Source organism: Caretta caretta, chromosome 2 (assembly GCF_965140235.1).
Source record: "Caretta caretta isolate rCarCar2 chromosome 2, rCarCar1.hap1, whole genome shotgun sequence".
Taxonomy (NCBI): Eukaryota; Metazoa; Chordata; order Testudines; family Cheloniidae; genus Caretta; species Caretta caretta.
In genome coordinates, this window is record NC_134207.1 from 50,021,343 (window position 1) to 50,034,522 (window position 13,180).

Consider the following 13,180-nt stretch of genomic DNA (forward strand, 5'->3'; position numbering starts at 1 on the left):
ACTATTACTTTAGTTTTTCAGCAAAATCATTCCAACAGCCATCGTTGTAATTATACTTCTGATTCCTCTCATTTGCAATTCAAAATTTCCTCCTATTGGTAAATCAGACTTTCCTTCATCGAAAACAAATCTCACTACACTTCATAAAAATATCCTTTCTTGGGTCTCATACAATGTTTCCATGAATACCTTGGAATATTTTCCTCCCCGTCCCTAAACTACCTCCCTATTTTTGACTGTGCCCATAGAAAAATGAAAACCTGGCCACTCACACCGATACATTCACATGTGCACTGAAATTAAACAGGAGCACAAGGGAACACAAAACAATAACTTTGGCAACAGAAGGACTTCTCACCTGTTACTGTTGGAGTTTGCACCAGTCTTTACATAATAACTAAACTGAAACCATCATTGCTGTTCCACAGCAAAAATTAAACAATGTCAAAGAAAAGAGATTTGTCAGACACTCATTCTGTTCCTTGCATCCACTACTTTTCTTCCTTTAATGTAATCATCTACTTTTTAAAAATTTGTCATAGAATATATACCTGTTCAAGCTACGAAGAAGGGAGAGCTGAATGAATGAAAAGATTCATTTTGTTAAAAAATAATCCTATGTTGCCATTCGTACAGTGTTGTAAAATGCCAAGGTTCATCTGACATATTTGGAGGCTTTGCATTTGCATGAAAGTGCTTCTGATCTTGTGATAAACATATTTGTGTTTAACTGGCACACTAAATAAGAGAGAAAAGAATCCGGAAACTATGTTATGGTTGCAGTAAACCAAATTCAGTTATACACAGTGGGTTATCTATTTTGTTGCTTGTGAAGTTACCAGGACAAAGTTTAAGGTGGGTCTTTTCATGTGAATGTGAAAAGGGGGAGATGGATCTCTATGTCAGAGGTTTTAGAAGCCACAGACAGGTGTCTCACTGAAACTTTTTTTACATGCAGTGTATCACTTTGGCTATGGGATACAAGAAAAACTACGCAAGACCCATACAGAGCTTCATCTCTGAGAGCCAAAAACCGGCATTCAGTGGAAAAACTGGAAAGAGCCCTAAACGCTTAAGAGTAACAATGCTCCTGTTAGAACAGCCTCCATATTTGCTTTAATTTTGGTTGCTGCTTTTCCCACACTCCCTCCACACAGGTTTTCTAAATGGAATATCTCCCTCCCAAGCCCCAAACTACCTCCCCACCTATTTTTTTGTCTCACTTTACTTGTACTTTCAGTAGTACATACTTTACAGCCTGACCCATGACATCACATTTTGATTTGGCTCGACTCCTCCAGAACATTATGCAAAGGTGTCTAATACTGTTACTAAAATTGCTTAGCTAATGCCATATTTTAAGACACCACACAGGCTCTTGGAAGTGGAAAATTTGGCCTTTAGCATGCTGATGAGAATTCAGGATATTTTTACTTTTAAACATATTACTTATGACTCCGCCAATAGTATGTGTCGTTTAAACTACAGTAGCTTCTTCCCACAGAACTGTAATTGTGGAAAATGATCACTTTTGAAGTTTAGCACCTCTAACCTCCCAAATCTACAAAAAGAATTTTCACAAGGTGAGAATGTGCTAACCCTGTCAAGGTGAAGGATATAACTATCGAATCATTGTGCCCTGAATAAAGGACACTGGGGCTAGACTCAACTTACATTTAATCTCTCTTTGTTGATTTTATAAAGCAGTCACTTACTGAGGGTTTCCATAGTAACAAGAGAGCTAATTTTTAATTTTTAAGATCCTTCATCCACTTAACAAATAGATACTGTAGCCTAAAGAGTGGCAAATACCACTCTTGCTGTTCTGGTGTTATTTAACTACTGTGGGAAAAAGTAATATATAGTTTTCAATAACATTGGAGGGTTTTTTCCTCTCCCCTCAATGGTCAGATATATATATATATATAAAAGAGTTCAGGTTTTACTTACATCTTTGGTTTCTGCGTTTGCTCTTGTACATAGTCATTGTGAAGAAATTCCACCCTCTTAGAAGTAACTGCCTTGAACACAGACACAAAAGAAAGGAGATTGTGCTTCTGCTTTGCAGTGAGACAGTTGCTCACTGACAGAAGGTAACCAGCAATGTCTCAGTGAAAGCCAGGGTAATACCATTTTTGTAAAATCCAGGGGAGATGCTACTGGCTCAAACTATTTTCTCTAACATGAACCCTAGAGAGCAAATGAATTTCTTCCTTTATTTTCCCTAACATTAGGGAACTTCAAATACAATCCATACAGGGTAAGGGGTCATACTAAGCCATGCTGCATTAAGAATGCAGTAATTTGTGATTTAATAGTTTGACAAGAAAGATTCTGTGAAATAGGAGAGGTACATGGAAAATATCTTGCATAAGTACCTGTATGCATAATTAAAAACTAACTTTTCATTGAGAGGCTGCAAAATATGTATGTAAAGGCATTAGAAATATTATACACCCAAACTTCAATTGCTGACTCAGCAAAACTACCATTAGGCCAAATTAACAGAATTTTTGCTTTAGGAATATGGACTACAAAACTGGGCCCTTCATGAATACAAATAAGTTTTGTAAGAGTTACTATGCTAACCAAATATATACGATCAGAATCTAAAAATCCCACCTTGCTTTGGGTATTTATTTCTGAATTATTTTCTCATAGACTTTAAGGCCAGAACGGACCATTATGATCAACTACTCTGACCTCCTGCACATTGCAGACCACAGCACCTCACTCACCCCATCCTGAGCCATCTTTTGTAGGTGACAAATCTGAGGAATTGTCACAGATTGAAGTATCACTAGAGGAGGTTTTGGAATTAATTGAGAAATTTAACAGTAACAAGTCACCGGGACCAGATGGCATTCACCCAAGAATTCTGAAAGAACTCAAATGTGAAATTGTGGAACTCTTAACTATGGTTTGTAACCTGTCCTTTAAATCAACTACTGTACCCAGTGACTGGAAGATAGCTAATGTAACGTCAATATTTAAGAAGGGCTCTAGAGGTGATCCTGGCATTTACAGACCGGTAAGTACTGGGCAAATTAGTTGAAACAATAGTAAAGAATAAAACTGTCAGACACATACTAAAACAAATTGTTGGGCAAAAGTCAACATGGTTTCTGTAAAGGGAGATCATGTCTTACTAATCTATTAGAGTTCTTTGAAGGGGTCACCAAACATGGACTAGGGACATAATGCACTTAGATTTCCAGAAAGCCTTTGACAAGGTCCCTCACCAAAGACTCTTCTGTGAATTAAGTTGTCATGGGATAAGAGGGAAGATCCTTTCATGGATTGAGAACTGGTTAGAAAACAGGGAACAAAGGGTAGGAATAGATGGTAAATTTTCAGAATGGAGAGGGATAACTAGTGGTGTTCCCCAAGGGTCAGTCCTAGGACCAATCCTATTCAACTTATTCATAAATTATCTGGAGAAAGGGGTAAACAGTGAGGTGGCAAAGTTTGCAGATGATACTAAACTGCTCAAGATAGTTAAGACCAAAGCAGATTGTGAAGAACCTCAAAAAAAGATCTCACCAAATTAAGTGATTGGGCAACAAAATGGCAAATGAAATTTAATGTGGATAAATGTAAAGTAATGCACACTGAAAAAAATTACCCCAACTATACATACAATATGATGGGGGCTAATTTAGCTACAACGAATCAGGAGAAAGATCTTAGAGTCATTGTGGATAGTTCTCTGAAGACGTCCTCGCAGTGTGCAGCGCAGTCAAAAAAGCGAACAGGATGTTAGGAATCATTAAAAAAAGATACAGAATAAGACGGAGAACATCTTATTGCCCTTAGATAAATCCATGGTACGCCCACATAGAATCATAGAATCATAGAATATAAGGGTTGGAAGGGACCCCAGAAGGTCATCTAGTCCAACCCCCTGCTCGAAGCAGGACCAATTCCCAGTTAAATCATCCCAGCCAGGGCTTTGTCAAGCCTGACCTTAAAAACGTCTAAGGAAGGAGATTCTACCACCTCCCTAGGTAACGCATTCCAGTGTTTCACCACCCTCTTAGTGAAAAAGTTTTTCCTAATATCCAATCTAAACCTCCCCCACTGCAGCTTGAGACCATTACTCCTCGTTCTGTCATCTGATACCATTGAGAACAGTCTAGAGCCATCCTCTTTGGAACCCCCTTTCAGGTAGTTGAAAGCAGCTATCAAATCCCCCCTCATTCTTCTTTTCTGCAGGCTAAACAATCCCAGCTCCCTCAGCCTCTCCTCATAACTCATGTGTTCCAGACCCCTAATCATTTTTGTTGCCCTTCGCTGGACTCTCTCCAATTTATCCACATCCTTCTTGAAGTGTGGGGCCCAAAACTGGACACAGTACTCCAGATGAGGCCTCACCAATGTCGAATAGAGGGAAACGATCACGTCCCTCGATCTGCTCGCTATGCCCCTACTTATACATCCCAAAATGCCATTGGCCTTCTTGGCAACAAGGGCACACTGCTGACTCATATCCAGCTTCTCGTCCACTGTCACACATCTTGAATACTGTGTACAGATGTGGTCTCCTCATTAAAAAAAGATATAGTGGCATTAGAAAAGGTTCAGAGAAGGGCAACTAAAATGATTAGGGGTTTGGAACGGGTCCCATATGAGGAGAGATTAAAGAGACTAGGACTTTTCAGTTTGGAAAAGAGGAGACTAAAGGGGGATATGATAGAGGTATATAAAATCACGAGTGGTGTGGAGAAAGTGAATAAGGAAAAGTTATTTACTTGTTCCCATAATATAAGAACTAGGGGCCACCAGATGAAATGGGCAAATTTGTTTTATTTTAAAACAAATAAAAGGAAGTTCTTCTTCACTCAGCACACAGTCAACCTGTGGAACTCCTTGTCTGAGGAGGTTGTGAAGGCTAGGACTATAAAAGGGTTTAAAAGAGAATTGGATAAATTCATGGAGGTTAAGTCCATTAATGGCTATTAGCCAGGATGGGTAAGGAATGGTGTCTCTAGCCTCTGTTTGTCAGAGGGTGGAGATGGATGGCAGGAGAGAGATCACTTATCTTATGTAATACACCTATAAGTGCTGGCTGACTTATTGATTTAAAGACTTCAAGTTACAGACCACCATTTACTTTCGCTTAAACCGGCAAGTGACCTGTGCCCTTTGCTGCAGAGGAAGATGAAAACCCCACAGGGTCTCTGTCAATCTGACCTGCAGGAAAATTCCTGGTGAACAGTTGGACCCTAAGCATGTCAACAAGAGCCACCAGTCAGACACCTGGAAAAGAATTCTCTGTCGTGACCCAGAGCCCTCCCTATCTGTGCCCCATCTCCAGCTAATGGAAATATTTGCTGCTAGCACTCACAGATTGGCTACATGCCATTGTAGGCAGTTTCATCATACCATCCCCAATATAAACTTATCCAGTTCAGTCTTGAAGCCAGTTAGGTTTTTTGCCCCCCACTGCTTCCCTTGGGAGGCTGTTCCAGAACTTCACTCCTCTCTAATGGTTAGAAACCTACATCTAATTTCAAGTCTAAATGTGTTAATGGCCAGTTTATAGCCATTTGTTCTTGTCTCAGCATTGGTTAACTTAAATAACTCCTCTCCTTCCCTGGTGTTTATCCCTATGATGTATTTCTAGAGAACAATCATATTTCACCTCAGCCTTCATTTGGTTAGGCTAAACAAGCCAAGCTCCTTGAGTCTCCTCTAGTAAGGTAGGTTTTCCATTCCTCTGACCATCCTAGTAGCCTTTCTCTGCAGCTGCTTCAGTTTGAATTCATCTTTTGTAAACATGGGAGACCAGAACTGCACACAGTATTCTAGATGAGGTTGCACCAGTGCCTTGTATAATGGTACTAACACTTCCTCTCTACTGGAAATAACTTGCCTGATGCATCCCAGGATTGCATTAGCCTTTTCACAGCCACCTCACATTGGCAGCTCATAGTCATTGTGTGATCCACCAATATACACAGGTCTTTCTCCTCCTGTGTTGCTTCCAACTGATATGTCCCCAGTTTATAACAAAAATTCTTGTTGTTAGTCCTTAAGTGGATGACCTTGCACTTCGCACTATTAAATTTAATCCCATTTCTATTATTCCAGATTTCAAGGTCCTCCAGATCTTCTTGTATGATATTCCAGTCCTCTTCTATATTGGCAATACCTCCCAATATTGTGTCATCTGCACATTTTATTAGCATACACTCACTTTTTGAGCCAAGGTAATGTATGAAAATATTAAATAGGACTGGTCCCAAGACTGATCTCTGAGGAACTCCACCAGTAACCTCCCTCCAGCCTGACAGTTCACCTTTCAGTATGACCCACTGTAGTCTCCCCTTTAACCAGTCCCTTACCCACCTTTTGATTCTCATATTTATCCCCAACTTCTCCAATTTAACTAATAATTAGATCTACTGCATTTACTTTGTCTAAAAAAATCAGTTATCTTCTCAAAGGAAGTGATCAGGTTGGTCTGCAATGATCTACCTTTTCTAACACTATTTTGTATTTTATCCCACTTGCCATTTACCTCTATGTCCTTAACTATGACTACTTTCAAAATTTGTCCACAACCTTGCATACAATTGAGATCAAACTAATGGGCCTTTAGTTTCCTGGATTACTTTTTTTCCCTTTTGTAAAATATGTATCTTATTAGCAATTCTCTAGTCATAGGGTACAACCCCCGAATTTACAGATTCATTAAAAATCCTTGTTATTGGGCTTAATTTCATGTGCAAGTTTCTTTAATATTATTGGATGGAGATTATCCGGGTCCCCAGGATTTGGTTCCACTGAGCTGTCTGAGTTTGACTTCCACCTCAGATGTGGCAATTTCTACTTCCATATCCTCATTTCCATCAACCATCCTACCACTACCCAAAGCGCCTCATTACCCTTATTAAAAACTGAGGACAAATATTTGTTTAGGTGTTGGGCAATGTCTAGATTACCTTTAAACTCCACTCCATCCTCAGTGTTTAGTGGTCCCACTTCTTCTTTCCTTGTTTTCTTTTTATTTATATAGTGATAGAACCTTTTAGTACTGGTTTTAATTTCCTTTGCAAGGTCCAACTCTGCTTGGCTTTTGGCAGTTTTCAATTTTTCCCTATGCTGTTTGACCTCCAAGAGGTTGATCCTTCCCATCTTCCATTCCTTATAGGACTTCTGCTTTCTCTTAGTAGCTTGTTTGAGATGCTTGCTCATCCAGTTTGTTCTGCACCTCTTCCCCATGATATTTTCCCCCTTGCTTGGGATGCAGGCTTCAAATTGCTTGTCAGCCTGGACTAAAAGTAATTCCAAGCCTCCTCCACACTCAGATCCTTGAGTTCTTCAGTCCAGTCCACTTCCATAACTAATTCCCTTAATTTTTTAAAATTTGCCCTTTTGAAATCAAGAACCCTAGTTACAGACCTAGCTTTGTTTATCCTTCCATTTCATTTAAACTAAATTAGCTCATGATCACTCGAACCATGTCCTCTACAACCAGTTCTTCTATCAGGTTCTAACTACTTACCAATACTCAATCTTAAATGCTATCGGCTCTTGTTGGTTCAGTGACTATTTGGTGAAGAAATCTGTCAGCTATCCCATTCCAGAATATCTGGACCCCACATTATTAGTAGCACTTGTCCTCCATTCTAGATCTGGGAAATTAAAGTCTCCCATAATCGCACAATTCCCACTAGTATTTATTTCATTAAAATATTAGTGAAATCAAATATCCAAATCAGATCCTTGGGGGGTCTGTAGCAAACCCCAAGTACTATCCCAGTAGAGTCTCTGCTACCTTTCTTACCTAAAGAGATTTTGACCCAAAACAGGTTCTGTTTTATCCATTCCCTCACTTCTTATTTATTTACAGTCTACCTCATCATTAAGATACAATACAATGCCACTACCACTCAAACTCCCCTGTTTTCTCCTCTGTTTGGTGGCTCCTGTGCTGCTGGTTGGCTGCTTTCAAACATATCTATTTGGAAAAAGCTCTTTAAGTAGATAGTCACATTGACCTCCATTTTTAATAAGAGGCTTTGTCTTAATTTCTTCACTATCTTCTAACATGATGATCATATGGAGCTAGGGAAGGGAGGAAGAAGCACTATATGATATTTTAAACGTATGGTATATTTGCCAAAAGTTCAGGCATTTTCCTAATAGGAGAACTTGGCTTCAAAAAATCATACTTTTCCAGACAGATGAGACATGATCATTGCTGCCAGAGAGGCAACACAATGGGAGTGATTATGTGCTTTGGAAGTAGACATGCATTCTGCTTTGGAGTTCACACATAAGTAATCCTTTCTTCAACATAATCCTTGACTTCAATGGGATTACTCACATGAGTAAGGGGTTCCAGGATCAAGCCCTTGATGGTTTGAGACAATGATCCTAATATCACAAATGAAAAGACATCAAGGAGTTGAAGATAGAGAATGCTATCAGCAAAAATGATGTGCTGTCACGAGACACAGAGGGCCTAAGACAGTTTACAAAACTCCAAGCATACCACTACAGCTTCACAAATGTTGTTAAAAACAAATGATTTTAGCCAAATGAATCAACAGTAGATCTCTGAACTATTCAAAGAAATCCAAATCCAACTTAAAATATCATGGTCGAATTTTCAAACAGAAGTACCTAAAGTTTATCCTTATTTTGGTAAATAAACATGGCTTCCAAAAGTGGTGACCATAACTAACATCCATTTTCTAAAAATATTGGCCTATAATATTTTTTTCTTATTTTCTGCTCAATGAAAACAAAAATACTTAAAATATAAACCCACCTATGTGAGACTATATTGATGCCTATAATTTTACTTTCCTTACTACTTTCCATTACACTCAATGCTTTGTTAATATCTCCAATAAAAACATTTTAGAGTTTCTTGTGGTATTCTGCTAACATTTTTCTTTTCCCATTCTTTTCTTTAATATTTCACTAATCACAATGTGAGAGAACTCTATCGATTGAGGAAATTCTGGGTGAAGTCCTAGCTCTGCTGAATTCACTGTCAAAACGTCCATTGACTTCCTCTCGTCTATGCCTAAAAACATTGCACAAGAGAATTGCTAAGCTTGTTAGTCATGTCCTAGGCCTATCAATTTTGACCCAGACAGTCTGGCTTTTGATTCTTCTATTTTCTTCTCTGTTGGGACCTGACCAAAAGTGTACTTTAGATTTTAGCTTTCAGTGTTGGACTAAGATACATCTTACTACAGGAGGTGAGACAGGAGAATTCTGGGAGAGCTTCTTGACAGAGCTGCAAAGCAAAATGGCAGAAAGCAGGTAATGCATGTACTTACTGGCATCTGATAACTTGGCATCATTAAGGAGGTAAAGGGAATTAAAGAGAGATCTACATACCCTCATCCCCACACACACCCTGTTGTTCGGAATTTGCACCAGTGTGACTGAGGATAAAATTTGGCCTGATAAAAGAAAATGAAAGCAATGAATAATAATCTTTCATGTTTATGTAGCAGTTTTCATCTGTGGGGATCTCAAAGTGCTCCACAAAGTGCATATGGTACAACTGAAGTGCAGTCATATCTGTTGTGATGGTTTGCAGCAAGGTAGAAAACTGTCAAGCACCGTAATAAAAACTCAAAGTGGAAAGTTCAGCTAAGGAAATTGGCACAAATTATAATAATGCCACAGGAAATTTATCGCTTACACAGAGTAAAATGCACTGAGGGCCAGACACTCAACGGGTCTAAATCAACTAACTTCCACTAATTTAATAAAGCAAGGAGTTCATATTTTGTTCTCTCTCTCTGTTTGGCCAATTTTGTTTGATTCCCAATTCCAAAATGATTGATTAATATGCCTACAAATGGCTGATAGCCCTTCCTGCCTGCTTCTAATGAGTTGCTGTGCACAATAAGTGCTGCTCCTTTTAGACTGGCAGCAATATAGAGTACTTTCTATTCCACAGTGTAGTTGTTCACTTAGCCATTATTTGAAATAAGGGATAATAAACTTCTATCAGTCATTTCCTCTCAACAATGGCTGATCAACCAAATCAAGTGTCTCAGGTTCTTATCTTGTCTTAGACACTTGATGGTAGAGTCTATGATGGAATGAATATTGTAACTTTTGCTTTGGCAGGTAGAAAGGTCTGTAAATTGTAAATCAGTAGCAAATGACTTATTCTTAACTCTTTCGTTTGTTTTTGGTGTTCCAAAAATTTTGTGTTTATTCTTTCTAATCTTAGATCTGTCTCTTCGTTAACCCTACTAAATTCTTGGTAAGTTTGTTCTTGACAGAGGAAAGGTAGATGAGGTAATTGGACCAACTTCTGTTGGTGAAAGGGACGAGCTTATTGACCTTCGCAGAGCTCCTCAGGTCTGGAGAAAGTAACCAGTGCTGCATATAGATGGTATGCTTGTGGGGAAATAGGTCATATAGCAGCTCACTATCATAACACTGAGGACTGCATATAGTTTAATCTGGGTAATAGTGAGTGTCTATGTGGCATAATCAACCTCATAGGGGTCGCTATGACTCCACATATATATACACGGGCAGTTAAAATGTATGGTATAGAGACCATTGCTTTAGTAGACTCAGGAAGTGCAATCATGCTGGTGTCTGTGAAACTAGTAGGGTGGAACCAGTCATTTCAAGCCAAATGTACAGGAGTAACCTGCATATATGAGACAGTTAATTACTACTCGGCCATTTCCGAAAAATAGAGGTTCAGGGAAGCACCACAAGGGTGACAGTGGGAGTAATTCCTAAACTTCTGTTCCCCATGCTCATAGATGAGACTTCCAGGGTTTGGAAATCTACTCCTGGTGAAAGAATTGGTGGAAAACCAGTAATCTGGGGACCAATATCCTGGCTCTAGTAAATAGCACTCCTCTAATTCTCTCTGAATTAGCTCAACAACTGGTAAATCTCAGAAAACTAAATGAGAAAGAGGGCAGACAAAAGATTGGGGACCAAAATCTTGGCCCAGAATCAAAAGTTGTGTGGCTGGTCTCCTCCAGCAGGCAGTGAGGCAAACCTGAGGCGGGGCACAGTTCCACAGAGAAAAACCCTGGGGGTAAAACTGAAATAAATCTCCTTGAGTTTGGATATATTGGACCCTCCTAAGAATTTTATGCAAGACTAGACCATTGATTCTCCATACCGAAATATTAGAACAGTAGTAGTCAAGATAAATGAGATCCCAGTAGAGGGGAAAACCAAAGCTCCAGGGCTTTACTTTGTTATAAAAAAAAGGACCTCTTACATAGACTGATCCAGCTCAGGAGCAAGAACTGGAGCAGCTTCTAGTACTCCACGGACATAGAAAGGCAGCATTAAATCTGGTCCATAGTCATTTGTTTGGGGGACATTTGGAGGTCCACAAAACACTAGATAGATTCTTACGAAGGTTCTTTTGGCTGGGAAAATGTATGGAGACTGGATTCTATTGCATCTCCTGCTCTGACTGCCAATTGCACAGTCCACAACCTCAGTTAAGGGTCCCTTTAATAGCCATTATCAGAGACTCATTTGACAAGACAGAAATGGACCTGATAGGAGAAGTCAGTCCGAGGTCAGAAATCAGTCCACTGGAGAAGTCAGTCTGAGGTCAACAGTGTGTGCTTTTTGTTCTAAATTATTCTACTTGGTGTCGGGAAGCCATATCCCTGTGAAAGTGTCCAAGACTATAGCGAAGGAAATACTCCAGATTTTCCCTTAGGTACAAATACCCAAGGAGATTGACAAGATCAGGGGCTTCATTTGTGTCAAAGATGATGAAAGACCTCTGTGTGATGCTTTGAATATGGGTCCTATGCATCTCAGGTTAGTGCCCACAGACAGGTGGCCTGGTTGAATGCTTCAACAGAATGCTGAAGAGCATGATAGAGAAAACAGTGAGTCAAGATGGGGAAAAATGGGATCCCTTACTGCTCTGCCTGATGTTCGCTAATATTGGGAAAAATCCAGGCTTCCCTGGGGTTTTCCTCCTTTCAACTGTTATATGGTCACCACCCCTGGCATACTGGACATTGCTAAGGAAGACTGGGGGTGAACAGCCTAATCAAGGAACGAACGTCATTGAACATGTGTTGCAGATGCGGGACAGAATATCCCAAGTTATTCCAATAGTGCACGAACACATGGAAAAAGCACAAAAGGTCTTACAAGCCTATTATAATCCACAAGCAAGGGTTTGGAAATTCCAGGCTGGTGATCAGGCAATGGTGTTGGTGCCCACAGCAGAAATCAAGCTCTTGGTCAGATGGCAGGGGCCATACAAAGTACATAAGAACGGCCATAAGGTCAGACCAAAGATCCATCTAGCCCAGTATCCTGTCTTCCAGCAATGGCCCATGTCAGGTGCTCCAAAGGGAATGAACAGAATAGGTAATCATCAAGTGATCGATCCAGCCCCTGTTGCCCATTCCCAGCTTCTGGCAAACAGAGGCTAGGGACCCCATCCCTGCCCATCCTGGCTAATAGCCATTGATGAACCATCCTCCATGAATATATCTCGTTCTTTTTTGAACCCTGTTATAGTCTTGGCTTTAACAACTTCTTGACTCTGCATTGTATGAAAAAATACTTCCTTTTGTTTAAATCTGCTGCCTATCAATTTTATTTGGTGGCCTCTAGCCTCGTGTTATGAGGAGGAGTAAATAACACCGCCTTATTTACTTTCTGCTCACCATTCATGATTTTATAGACTTCTATCACATTCCCACTTATTAGTCTCTTTTCCAAGCTGAAAAGTCCCAGTCTTATTAATCTCTCCTTACACAGCAGCCGTTCTATACCCCTAATCATTTTTGTTGCCCTTTTCTGAACCTTTTTCAAGTCCAATATATCTTTTTTTGAGATGCAGCCAGCACATCTGCACAGAGTATTCAAGATGTCGGTGTACCGTGGATTTATACAGAGTCAATATGATATTTTATGTCTTATTATCTAACCCTTTCTTAATGATTCCCAATATTTTGTTTGATTTTTTGACTGCCGCTGTACATTGAATGGATGTTTTCAGAGAACTATCCACAATGACTCCAAGATCTCTTTCTTGAGTAGTAACAGCTAATTTAGACCACATTGTTTTATATGTATAGTTGGGATTATATTTTCCAATGTTCATTATTTGCATTTATCAACATTGAATTTCATCTGCCATTTTGTTGCCCAGACACCCAGTTTTAAGAGATTCTTTTGTAGC

At 39.5% G+C, this 13,180-nt stretch overlaps 1 protein-coding gene across 16 annotated transcripts in view; it reads right to left on the bottom strand.

Annotated features, from left to right (window-relative positions):
- RALYL (RALY RNA binding protein like) overlaps window positions 1-13,180 on the bottom strand; it is a 643,381-nt gene that overhangs the window by 183,274 nt on the left and 446,927 nt on the right. Inside the window, exon 1 of one of the 16 annotated variants that reach the window (XM_048841096.1) lies at window positions 1,951-2,106. The exons of the other annotated variants lie outside the window; for them this stretch is intronic. Within the exon in view, the coding sequence (XP_048697053.1) occupies window positions 1,951-1,987 (37 nt within the window). The 5' untranslated portion in view covers window positions 1,988-2,106. Of the gene's footprint in view, window positions 1-1,950; window positions 2,107-13,180 lie in introns of those variants that run through there. 16 annotated transcript variants of the gene reach the window in all.